Genomic DNA, 12,521 nt, shown 5'->3' on the forward strand with positions numbered 1-12,521 from the left:
GTGCCTGTCCTGCCCCTGCAGCTCTCTTCAGCTCTGTCTGAGTCAGTCACTCCTAGAAGCTTCTCGGAATCCCCACCCTTCTGGAGTGACAGGCGTGTGTGCAGCACCCGCACCTTATCAGTGGTGAGACTGAATGAGAGCTGGAGGGGCAGTAAACAAGGGCCTGGGATTTACCAGGATCCAGTGTCGCTGAGCCTCGACTGAAGCTCAGATAATCAGGAAATCTTCCCTCTTCCTTGCTCACTACCCCCTTCCCCAGCCCCGGCTCTCACCAGGAACCCAAAGCCTCAGCCACCTGCTTTTTGTTCTAAGTCGCTTCAGTCATGTCTGACTCTTTGCGACCCGTGGACTATGGCCTGCCAGGCTCCTCTGTCCGTGGGACTCTCCAGGCAAGAATACTGGAGTGGGTTGCTTGCCCTCCTCCAGGGGATCTTCCTAACCCAGGGAGTGAACCTGTGTCTCTTATGTCTCCTTCATTGGCAAGCGTGTTCTTTACCACTAGTGCCATCTGCTTAGGTACTTGGAACTCCCACTGTGCTGCCCTAAACCAGCGAGGCATGGCTGGGCATGTGCAGGGGGCTCCCTTTGGGGGATTAGGATGCGGATGGGGGGCAGGCAGGGAATGCAGGAACACCCCAGTTTTGGGTGGAGCCCACCACTGCCCCCATATTCTGTGCCTTGGTCCCGACCATGATCCAGTTGCCACACGGGACGGGCAGGATAAACAGTGACGTGGAGATGACCTTGGACTTGGTGCCGAGAGCCTCATCTCTTCTCCCAGGCTCTCTGTTCCAGGGCAAAGAATTCCCACCCTACCCAAGGCCTTTCTAGGAAGCTCCTAGTTCTGAGGGCCCAGCAAGGTTCCAGGTAACCCACTTCCCCCTCAGGTCCAGTTTCCAGCCACCTGGTAACCTCCATCACTTTTGGTAGACAAGGCAGGCAGGAATCCTCTGCATTTCAGACAAGTCAGAATGGTTTCTGTGGGTCCGCCAGTTGGCAGGGGTGTTGCAGAGAGACGAACTGGTCCCAGGGAAAGTGACCACTGGAAGGACGATTGCCCTGTGGGCCCTGAGTGCACCAGGCCCTCTGTGCCCACTTCTGTGTGTTCCAGCTCGTCCAAGTCCATTCACTGCCTGGGGGCTTCTATCTGCTGTCCTGGCTGGAAGGGAGCCCTTCTGGGACTGGACCCAAGCCCTCAGGTCCAAGTCCTGGCTACCTTCCCTGTACCCGGGTCCCCTTCCTCCCTCTTCCTTCTCTCCCTCCTTGTTTTCATCACTGGCAGTCCTGCTGGTGTGTCCTCAGGAGGGCAGGTGTGCTTGGCCTGTGGCTTTGACCCTCAGGGTCAGTGTTGGGCATCCTCTTGGAAGGCATCCACTCCTCCTTGTGAGTGGCTTTACCAGAAGCCCATCCTTTGTGGCCCATCCCCTAGGGCCAACTCACCTGCCGCCGGACCAGCCGAGCTGGGAAGGAGGCTCTGAAAGTGTCATGAGAGCCGGACAAGGTCAGCCGTGCTCACGGTCATCTTCCCAGAAACTGGGCCGTGGCCTGGCACATGATTGGCGCTCAATAACAAATCATTTACAACAGCAGTTCCCAACACCTGGAACAGAATGAATTGCAGTGTGGTGGTATCTTTCGTAATGTCCAGAGACTGAAGAAACCACTTGGCCAGGTTGTGTAGAAGGTTTGAGGCGGGGGGGGAGGGCAGCTTTGCTGGAAAGCTCCTTCTGGTCCTGATGGTGTGATTTGAATAAAGGACCCAGGTGATACCTTGGATGTGCCCTTCCCTGAAGGACATGGAGGAGCAGCAGTCCCAGTCTCTTAAAATTCAACATCTAGTTACTCTGTCCTCTTAAAACAGCCAGCCCATGCCTGTCTGATGGAGTTCCAAGTTAATTACATGTGTTTTCTCCATCTTGTATCAGAAGGGGTGTAAATTCACAGACCTAACACCATCTCCCTTTCTGACATCAGCAGCCATCCAATGGGCACCCGAAAAATATGTGCTGGGTGCTGGCTTGTGCCAGGTACCCCATGGGGGCCCGGTGTGAGTGTGGCAGACACTCGGTCTTCCGTCTGGCGGTGCAGACCCTGGTCTGTCGCCCTTGCATGTTACAGAGAAGCTTGGGGTTCTGTGGGAGCGCTCTTGCTTGAAGCACCTGGTGTGTTCTCCCCAGGCTCATGAGAAAGGGATTAAGGAAGAGGCAGGATTCGTATCAGGACAGCTGCTTATAAAAAGGGGTGAGGTCATGTTGAATTTTTGGCCAAACTGAAGTTTGGCGGCCTAGTGAGTTTTTTGAACTTTGCCAAGCTGCCTTCAGTTTACACTTACCCGGCTGCTGTGTTTGTTTCTGTAGCACCATGGAGCTGTCCCCGGGCTCGGGAGTGAGCTTCCGGGTGGGGCCTCTCTCTCCCAGCCCGGCCCCTCACAGCAGAGCAGAGGCAGCAGCCACATCTGCAGGCTGCTCGCCCTAGGACTCTTACCTCCCACTTTCCTGGCTGGAGGGCGGGGAGCCTCCAGTGTCTGTACTTTCCCCACCGGTGGCGGTCAGGTCCAAGCCCTTAGCATCTGGGCCCCCAGGCACATGAGCCTCACCTGAACTTCCCCAGGTCTCAGAGCAAAGAGACCAGGTCTGGCTTTCCATGGTTTCTTTCTGGGTTTTGGGGGACCCCTTGGTAGACCAGGGCAAGCGGTGCCCTTCAACCAAGGGATGAGTCGTGGTCCCCGGCTCCACCTCGTCGTCCTCCTGGTCATCCCTGCAGAGCCCTCCCTCTCCGCTTGCCTCTCTCTCTCCCTTTTCCTCCTTCCTTTCCATCTGATTTTCATTGTTATTTATTTTTTTGTCATTGCAAAATGAAATGATGCTTGTTGTAAGTGACTCAGTCTCCCTGCAGAAGAGGTGACTGAGATGGCCTGGGCTGCACAAATTTTGGAGAAGCAGGTCCCTTTATGCTCAGATCCTGGGTCTGAGCCTCCATCCCAAGGAGGTGAGACATGCCCAGGTGCACCCTGGGAAGCTCTGAAGACTGTGCCAACAGCCCACAAAACCATCCCTCATGGCCCCTGGTCACCCTGGCCATTCTCTCACTCCAGAGCCGTTGCTCCAAGGTCCCAGGCCACTACTGTCCCTCTTCTCCATTGGGTCCCCCTATGGTTTCCCAGGGCATGGCTCCCCCAGGTTGACACACATCAGTAAATCTGCCCTGAAGGCCTGCGGTGGCAGAAACTCAACAGAATAAGTTACAATTCTATCGAAAGTATGTACTTTGGGAGGCCAACAGCCTAATTCTAAGTGCTGTTCCCTGGTAAGGTCCAGCTCCACCTCCAACACGGACCTCAGGGCATCTCCGTTAACTCAGATTCCAGAACCAGTTCCCCCTGAATCCTTCATCTTCCCTTCCTGCATCAGTAGCTTCCCTCTTGATCACAGAATTGCTGCTGGGATACCAAGTGCCCCATTTCTAAGAGGAGGTTCAGTAGTTCTGGCCCGGAGAAGACAGTCACAAAGTTCAACAAAACACACTGCAATTAAGACCTCAGAATGGTTAGCAGGGGGCTTTTGTCTAGTCCTCTTTAGGGTCCTGCTGGCAGAATTTGGGCAAACTTTGCCTTCTGATGTGCCAGAGTGGGGAGCTTCTGGCAGAACACACACTATAGCACCACTACCACCATTTCCACCTGCAAATCCATCACCATGACCATGACCATCACCACCACTGATACCACCACCGCCATCATCATCATCATCATCACCACCACCACCATCATCTCCATCACCACTACCTTCTCTCACCTTCACCATCTCCATCTGGCCACGTCACCTCTGAACAAACTTACGAAAGTGCAGCCCTTATTTATTGAAAAATTATGAAACCAGCAAAGACACAGTCTCATTAAAAGGCCTATTTGATAAATTAGAGAGAGGAAGACAAATACTGTAGAGTGTGTGAGTGCTTAGTCACTCAGTCATATCTGAGTCTTTTGGGACCCCATGGACTAGAACCCACCAGACTCCTTTCTCCATGGACTTCTCCAGGCAAAATACTGCAGTGGGTTGCCATTCCCTTCTCCAGGAGATCTATCCAACCCAGAGATCGAACTCAGGTCTGCTGCATTGCAGGCAGATTCTTTACCATCCGAGCCACCAGGGAAGCCCTTAGGTAGAATCTAAGAAACGCTGAGAACTCAGAAACAAGAGAGCAGAGTGGTGGTTCCTGGGGGCTGGGGGTGGGGGAGGAGTAGATATTAGTCCAAGGGTAAAACTTCCAGTTATAAGATTGATGAGACCTAATGTACAGGATGCTGATTATAGCTAATAATACCATGTTAAATGTTTGAAGGAGGACTGAAGAATGCATTCTGAGAAGCCCCAGTATGGGTGGGTGGGGTGGGTTGAGGGATCCAAGTAGAGGTTGGGAAATAAGGGGGTGAGAGTGGGTCACCTCAGGACACAAAAATGAAAGACCATTTTCCCCCTAAGAATGACCAACAGCCACAGCAGGGTTTTAGGCAGGGAAATAGCAAGATCTATGAGAGGCTAAACACTGTTTGGATTCCTGGCTCCCTGGCCCGGGACCGTGCATATTAGCTCACCAACCACCTTAAATATCGAGAGGCGAGGAAAAGGGAGATATGAAGCCCGCCTCTGAGGAGTAAAAAGTATTATATATACATGAATCATGTTCTCAAGTGAGAGCTATCCCCTCCCAAGTCATCCATGTGATGCTGTGTCCTCAACCTGAGTAGTTGTGCCCTGTTCAACAAGCTGGCTCTGCTTGGAGCTTTCTGAGCTCCACTTTCATTGTCATTTTCTGATTCAGTTCAGGGGCTGTGGCAAAACTCAGCTGCTCTAGGACCACAGAATGAGGGAGGGCGTGTAAGAATGGCTCCTTTAATCTCCCCCAATCATTCTGAAGATAAGGAGACAGAAGGTCAGAGAGGCCCAGTGATTTCGTGGAGGATTTGAAAGCAGTCCATCCTGGTCTTCCTGATCCACTGCTGACGTCTGCCATGGATCAGGGAAGGGGGCCTCTTCAGATAGCCCCGAGAGCGCAGCTGGAATTTCTTTGTGGAGGGAGTGGGTGGGGGTGGGGCGGGTTCCTGCAGGACCTGGGCTTGGAGAAGGAAAGCAACATGAAGGGGCGGTGGATGAGGGGGTGGGCCATCCCAGGAATGTCCAAAAGTGGACCGCTATCTGCAATTCTTTTTCTTAAAAAAATGGCCAAATATAGTTTTCCCCAGAGATTTTGTTGAAACTTTTTTTTTCCCAGCAGAGCACCCCAGGCAAGTCGTGTTTGCATGCAAATCCTCCTTCCAAGGTGGTCTTAGTTCTTGTGCTCCAGGAGAGTTTTTCGAAACATCTCCAAACCCACCTGGTTCTCTTTTACTGATTCCATCTTCATGAAGAATGAGTTAAAGACCAGCATCCTTTACAAAAGACAGAATGAAAATACCCATGGGGCAAACCACTACCAGGAATTTTTAAAGGCAACATTCACATCCCTTCTCCTGCCCGCACTCCAGGCACCAATAACTCCCCACCTGGAGCTTTCTCTCGATGCCCTGGAGGGGACAAGGAGTTAAGGTCCCAGGAAATGCCCACCGTATGGCCAACAGAAAGGGGAGGACAAATAGCCCAGCTTCCTATCCCTCCCTCACTCCCCAGTTCAGGTGTATAAGTGAGGGAGTCCCATGCTGGTGACAGACTTGAGTATTTGAATGGCCATCTGCTCAAGGATCCCTTGTACCTCCGCCTGTGTTCCTCCTCTGCCCACTTCTCTACTCCCCTGCCCGTGTCTCCCGGGTTCACAACCCCTGGTAGGCTCCTTGTTCTCCAATCCTCATCTCAGAGTCTGCTTTGGGGGAACCAAAGCTAAGACATCAGGCAGGCAACCCCTGGATTATCCAGCCACCCAGGAATAAAGGAGTCCCTTTGCGGGGGAAGTTCTTTATTTTGTGTTTCACACAGGGCACAAGGGCTCTTTGAAACGTGAAAAAAAAAGCAAGGCGTGCATGTTTGCGGTCAAGAAACAAAAAAGACATCCACGGAATATGATGAGAAATCATTCTCTGTCCCCACCTCCCTGCCTGCCCCCTGCCATTCCGCTGCCTGGAGGTGACCACCACTAACGGGTGGATGTACATTCCTTGGGGGATTTTTTCTGTGCGCTCTTAAACCCTGAAGTCAGGTCACGTCACATCTCCTCTCAGTAGGAGACCAGAGTCCTTTGTACAACCAGCAAGCTCTTCTGGCCTCCTTTCTGTGCTTCTTCTCCACATTCTCCTTCCAACTGGCAGCTCCAGCCTGCCTGAACCATCAGGCTTCCTTCTCAGCACCCTCTTGGTTGAAAGGCTCCCACCCCGTCCACATGCCTCACTCTTTCTCTCTCGCATCGTAGGAGTCTTGGCTCAAATATCCCCTTCTTGGCAAAGCTCCAGCCTGTCCCCTGCATCCCTGTCCCCTGTGCCTGTCCCCTGCATCTCTCATATCTCTTCATTTTTTTCTGCATCACTTTCTACCTGGTGGCCACCCCCACCACCTGCTTACTGCTTGTCATTCTCCCAGGAGGATACATGCTCAGGAGAGCAGAGCGTCTGTGTTGTGGTCACTGCTGGGTCCCTAGCTCTTGGAACAGTTGCCACATGAGGAAGCTGCTTGGCAAAGCTTTGCTGAATGAATGTACATGTGCGTGCAGGTGCACACTCCCCCACCCCCACACGTTGTACGATATAGTGTCCTGCTGGATGCTTTTCCCACTGAGCCATCTTGGAGGTGGTTTCTCTGGGCACATAGAATCACTGCATCCTTTCAAGCAGCTGCAGAGTGTAATGTTGTTGTATGTGTCCACCCTGAATATAGCTCTTTAGCCGGCCTCTCCATAGTGGACATTCGATGCTTCCTGGACACAGAGCTGCTGTGTCTCTGCTCACACGAGGGGAACATCAGCAAGGTGAATTCCTGGAGTGCAGCTACCCTGGTTCATTCTTATCTGTACAGAAACTATTACCAAATTGACCTCAGAAAAGGTCACACCTATTCACACTCCCCCTACAGTTTTGAGAAGCCCTGTTTCCCCACTTCCTAATTGGCACATGTGTTAATAAGTTTTTGGTCTTTACTAAAAGCCTTCCCTGATGGCTCAGATAGTAAAGGATACACCTGCGATGCAGAGACCAAGGTTTGATCCCTGGGTTGGGAGGATCCCCTGGAGAAGGGAATGGCTACTCCAATATTCTTGCCTGGAGAATTCCGTGGACAGAGGAGCCTGGAGGGCTACAGTCGATGGGATCACAAAGAGTAGGACACAGCTGAGTGACTAACACTTTCACTTTCAACCTAGTTAGTAAAAATTTAACAGATTTTAATGTGATTTTTCTTTCTTTGCATTTGTTTGTTCGCCATTTCTAATGCTCTCTCTCTGAACCATTTTTAAAATATGGTTTACTGATTTAAAAAAATTGACTTGGCCTTTTACTTGTGGCTCTCAAGTCCTCTTTTTGTATTAAGCTCTTCAGTCCTTTGTTCATAATCTATCTTTCCAATATTTCCCAACCTTTCCTGTGTATTTTGATTCCATTTTAGTACTTCTGGTATGCATAAACTTTAAAATATTTATACAGTCAGCCTCATCAATATTTGTCTAATTCAGACAAAAAAAATTGTGTTAATTATAAAAGCCTTTTCCTCTCCTAATTGGATATGAAAAAATTACCTCATGTCCTTTTCTAGTACTTTTACAGTTTTTCTGTTTTTTCAAATATATATTTTTCCCTGTAATTAATTTTAGTATAAAGGCAGGAAGGAGGATTTAGTTGAACTTTCACTCTCTGGTCAGCCAGTTTTCCCAACAACATTTATTGAACAATCCATCTTTCCCTCAATGACTGGAAACTTGCCTTTCTTATACCTTAAATTATTCTACGTTTTCCAGTCTCTTTGGGGACTTTTTATTTCAGTTCATTGATCTGCCTTCTGTTTGCCAGAGTCAGATTTTTTCCATTATGACAGCTTTAACATCTCTTTTACTGTCTGATAAGAGTAAGCCCAGAGAACCTTTCTGAAATTTTTTTTCCTGATGACCACTGAGCCTCTTGGTGAGAATGAAAGTGATTTTCAGGTAGTAAAATTGCTCTCTTTCTCTTAGGTAATGAGACTGGCGACTAGAAGACAGGCTCCTTGACCCTTGTAACTGACAATCCTATTGTTCCTGCTAAAAGGCTGAACTCCATAACAAGGTGACAGCAAGGTACCTGTATTCCCTCGCCTCCAGGCAGTGATGACCTGCCTGCCACCTGAGGCGCTGAAGGTGTGCTGGTGCTGGCTCACCTCCAGCAGGTGAGATGGGAACATCAGAACTTGAATTCGCCAACTCACGCAGCGGTCTGAAGGCCTGCCCTTTCCACTTCGGAAAGTGATACCAAAATAGAAGGAAATTCCTCCTTCGTCACCCTTGGAAAAGGACGGGTGCAGATGATGCTGACAAATATTTAAGGAAACGGAAAGCACAGGGCACGGGGCCGAGGCCTCGGGGCCGCCGTGGACCTAGAAGTGGTGCAGAGCGGCCGCCCCCACCCTGACAGCTCCAGTCCCTGGTCCCCAGCAGTGGGAGCTTGGTATGAAGTTCATGTTCGCAGTGGGTGAGGCGTGGGAAGCAAAACAGATACGAAGACATTTTTCCTTCTCTGCTTCTTTCTCTTAGACTATTCCTGGGTCCTCAGGAACAGGCTTCCATTGTGCGTGCCCGCCCTGGGCAGCTTGGCCAGGGTGCCATAGCCCGCCCCAGGAGACAGTGTGCCTGGCCCTGGGGGGCAGAGCTTGGCTCCAGAGTTGCAGCTACAAGACCGCTCAGACCTCCCCTCCCAGCGTGCCCCTTCCCCACCAGTATCTGTCCTGCAGAATCACTCAAAACTCAGGAAGAGTCCAGAGCTTGACACTCAGAGATGAGCCCACTAGTGGGGCCTCACACCCGGCCGATGAGCATTACGTACAACTGGGCTTACCCGTTTCTCGAGGACCACGCTGGTGTGTGTCTGAGATGGAGAAGGGCGGATGAGGATAATGGAGAGGAGGAGTGAAGAAGCTGCGTTGTTGTTCAGTGGCTCAGTTGTGTCCGACTCTTTGCGACCCCATGGACTGCAGCATGCCAGGCTTCACCATCTCTTGGAGTTTGCTCAAACTCATGTCCATCAAGTCGGTGATGCCATCCAACCATCTTGTCCTCTATCATCCCCTTCTCCTCCTGCCTTCAATCTTTCCCAGCATCAGGGTCTTATCTAACGTTGCTGCTGCTGCGAAGTCGCTTCAGTCATGTCTGACTCTGTGCGACCCCATAGACGGCAGCCCACCAGGCTCCGCTGTCCCTGGGATTCTCCAGGCAAGAACACTGAAGTGGGTTGCCATTTCCTTCTCCAGTACATGAAAGGGAAAAGTGAAAGTGAAGTCGCTTAGTCGTGTCCGACTCTTAGTGACCCCATGGACTGTAGCCTACCAGGATCCTCCGTCCAAGGGATTTTCCAGGCAAGAGTACTGGAGTGGGGTGCCATTGCCTTCTCCGCTTATCTAATGAGTCAGCTCTTAATATTAGGTGTCCAAAGTATTGAAGCTTCAGCTTCAGCATCAGTCCTTCCAATAAATATTCAGGATTGATTTCCTTTAGGATTGACTAGTTGGATCTCCTTGCAGTCCCAAGGACTCTCAAGAGTCTTCTCTAACACCACAGTTCAAAAGTATCAATTCTTCAGTGCTCAGCCTTCTTTATAGTCCAACTCTCACATCTGTACATAACAACTGGAAAAACCATAGCTTTGACTATACGGACCTTTGTCAGTAAAGTGATGTCTCTGCTTTTTAATAAGCTTTGAGTACAGGTCAAGTGAGGGAAGGGCCCCTGCCTCTAGCCCAATGCCCAGTAAAGCCCCACCCCCCTGCACTTCTGTGAGTGTTCAGCTCAACCAACAGGTGCTAGAGACTTTTGATTTTAGAATTACATTTGTACAAAACAATTTAAAAAATTTTAAAGAAGTGTGAACATAATATGTAAAGAAATAATTACAAAACATTTTAACATAAATAGTACAAGTTGTAGAAAAATTGTAAACCTGCCATCTAAAACTGATTACCCTTAAGAGAATTTCATGCTGTTCGACAGCTCTAGAGTGACTTGTTATAGGCCTTGGCTCATGCAGTGATGGAGGCCGAGAAGGCACATGGTCTGCCCTCTGCAAGCTGAAGAATCAGGAAAGCCTGTGGTCTAACTGTTGTTACTTAATCGCTCAGTCACATCTGACTCTTTGTGGACTGCAGCACGCCAGGCTTTCCTGTCCTTCACTGTCTCCTTTTTCCCTCTCTATTTGCCATGAAGTGATGGGACTGGATGCCATGATCTTAGTTTTTTGAATGTTGAGATTGAAGCCAGCTTTTTCACTCTCCTCTTTCATCCTCGTTAAGGGGCTCTTTAGTTCCTCTTCACTTTCTGAGCGGTGTAACTGAGTCTGAGTTAAAGGTCTGTGAATTCGGGCACCGATGGTATAAGAGCTGTTCTGCATTCCAAAGCCCAAGAACCAGGAGCATCAGTGCTAGAGGGCAGGGGAAGAGGAGTGTTTCAGCTCCAGCAGAGAGAGAGATTTTGCCTTTCTCTATCTTCTTATTCTATTCAGGCCCTCAGCAGGTTGGATGAGGCCCACCTACACAGGTGGGGGCGATCTTTACTCCGTCCACGGATTCAAAGGCTAATCTCCTCCAGAGACACCTTCGCCACTGACACTCAGAAATAACATTTTACCAGCTCTCTGGGCATCCCTTAGCCCAGCCCAGCTGACATTGTCACAGTTTATCCCCAAGGAGGTCTGTCACAAGGGGAATTGTGGCATCGTCTTCCTCGTGCCTGACAGACAGACATCGGCTGCACTCAGCTACTGAAAAGAGTAAATAAAATGATGTATGGAGTAATAAGGACAGTTATGGTTGTGTTTGTTTACTGAGAGCTTCCCATGAGCTGGGCAGGGCTTAGTCACCTTGTATGACTTCAGTCTTTACAAAACCAGAGAGGTAAGTATTCTTAATTGTTCCTATTGTCATAGATAAATCACAGTTTAAGTGCTAGGATTCAGTGAACCTAAAGAAATGCCTAGCTCCTAGACAAATCTCGGTAAATGTGGCTGGAACAGCCACTCGTAGGGGCTCATAAGAGCTAACTGTATGAATGCTTCCAATGCCAAGAACAGCTGGCCCCTTGCCGACTCCGCGACATTATGTTGGCAGCTTGAAATGGACCAGGGTGGGAGTGTTCACACCACAGAAATCAGCAGATACTACAAATCATGTTTTTTTTTTTTTTTTTTCCTAAAGAGCCTGCTTCAGCACCATGACTACTTACTAAGATTATACCCCTGTGACCTAGAAATCTTCTTAGAATTGACCTCTACTAAAATCAGTATGGGCTTCTTCCCTGGCTCAGATGGTAAAGAATCTGCCTGTAATGCAGGAGACCTGGGTTTGAACCCTGGGTCGGGAAGATCCCCTGGAGAAAATCAATACACTGAAAGAGGGGACCGGCCCAAATGGCTTAAGCGGTGGCAACATCTTTATCATACTGATGATAAAGTTCAATCAGGAAAGAGTTTTACTCCTGTGGTCTTCAGCCTCAGGGGCATGAGAACCTTCGAGGGGTCTGTGCTCAGGGGCAAATGGCTTGGGAACCTCCAGGTACAGGTGTGATGTCAGGGACAGGTAAGTGGGTGTCACAGTGCCCTGCCACACGTTTTTCTGAACAGGTCCTTGAAAGCAAACATGATGCCCGGGAGCCCACGTCCCTGCAGGAACCCAGGAAAGCCACTTGGAATGTCTGTTCTTTTCCGTAAAGTAAGGGGATTTGATCTAGAAGAAGCTCCAGAAGCACCCAGCCCATCACTGCCCCATGCAGACTCTCTGTTCACAGAAAGTTCTGAAGACTGTGACTCATCGCCCAAGTGCAATCACCACGATTTTCATGATAACAGGTCTCCTTATTTTAGCATAAACCCAAGTGTGTGTTGTAAGGAATAAAGCTGACTGGAGATTTGGATGCAATGATTCAAGCGAAGAAAGAGACAGACTGTGTGCACATCTTATCAAGCAACCGAACTTTCGCGAAGCATCTGGGGTGATCGCAACCTGCTGCCCCCACTTCTGCTGCTTTGCAGTCCTTTGTTATCATTTCCCCTCCCCACCCCCAGATTATGAGGTTCTTCAAGGGCAGGACCCAAATTGTATTCATGTCTTCATTCAACAAGCATTCTTAAAAGCCTATTACGTGCTTCAAAGGGGATTAAAAGAAGATGACACGAAATTCTTCTGTTAGGAGCTTACCGGGAGGAGGAGTCAGAGAGAAACCGATGGCAAGTAGCAGGAGCAGGATGCGATGAGACCCTGGCTGGGCAGGTGGAGCATGAAGGTGCTGAAGATGCTGAGAAAGGGTGAGGTTTGTAGGGGGTGGTGATGGACAGGGCTAGAAGAAACTCTGAGGTGGGGGACTTGGGACTG

General features: G+C 49.7%; 1 protein-coding gene across 6 annotated transcripts in view; it reads left to right on the forward strand.

Annotated features, from left to right (window-relative positions):
* CDRT4 (CMT1A duplicated region transcript 4) overlaps positions 1 to 10,957 on the forward strand; it is a 37,639-nt gene extending 26,682 nt beyond the window's left edge. For 2 of the 6 annotated variants that reach the window (XR_014080533.1, XR_014080535.1), the window contains exons 5-6: positions 8,146 to 8,614; positions 10,658 to 10,957. Coding sequence is in view for 1 of the 6 variants with exons in the window: in XM_081583918.1 (XP_081440044.1) it covers positions 8,146 to 8,181 (36 nt within the window). In the remaining 5 variants the exon portion in view is untranslated. Of the gene's footprint in view, positions 1 to 8,145; positions 9,519 to 10,657 lie in introns of those variants that run through there. The other 4 variants (XR_014080532.1, XR_014080536.1, XR_014080534.1 and 1 more) reach the window with 3 other exon arrangements.
* The last annotated feature ends 1,564 nt before the right edge of the window (positions 10,958 to 12,521 follow it).

This window comes from Giraffa tippelskirchi, chromosome 3 (genome assembly GCF_054371585.1).
Source record: "Giraffa tippelskirchi isolate mGirTip1 chromosome 3, T2T-mGirTip1v1.2.pri, whole genome shotgun sequence".
NCBI classification, from domain to species: domain Eukaryota; kingdom Metazoa; phylum Chordata; class Mammalia; order Artiodactyla; family Giraffidae; genus Giraffa; species Giraffa tippelskirchi.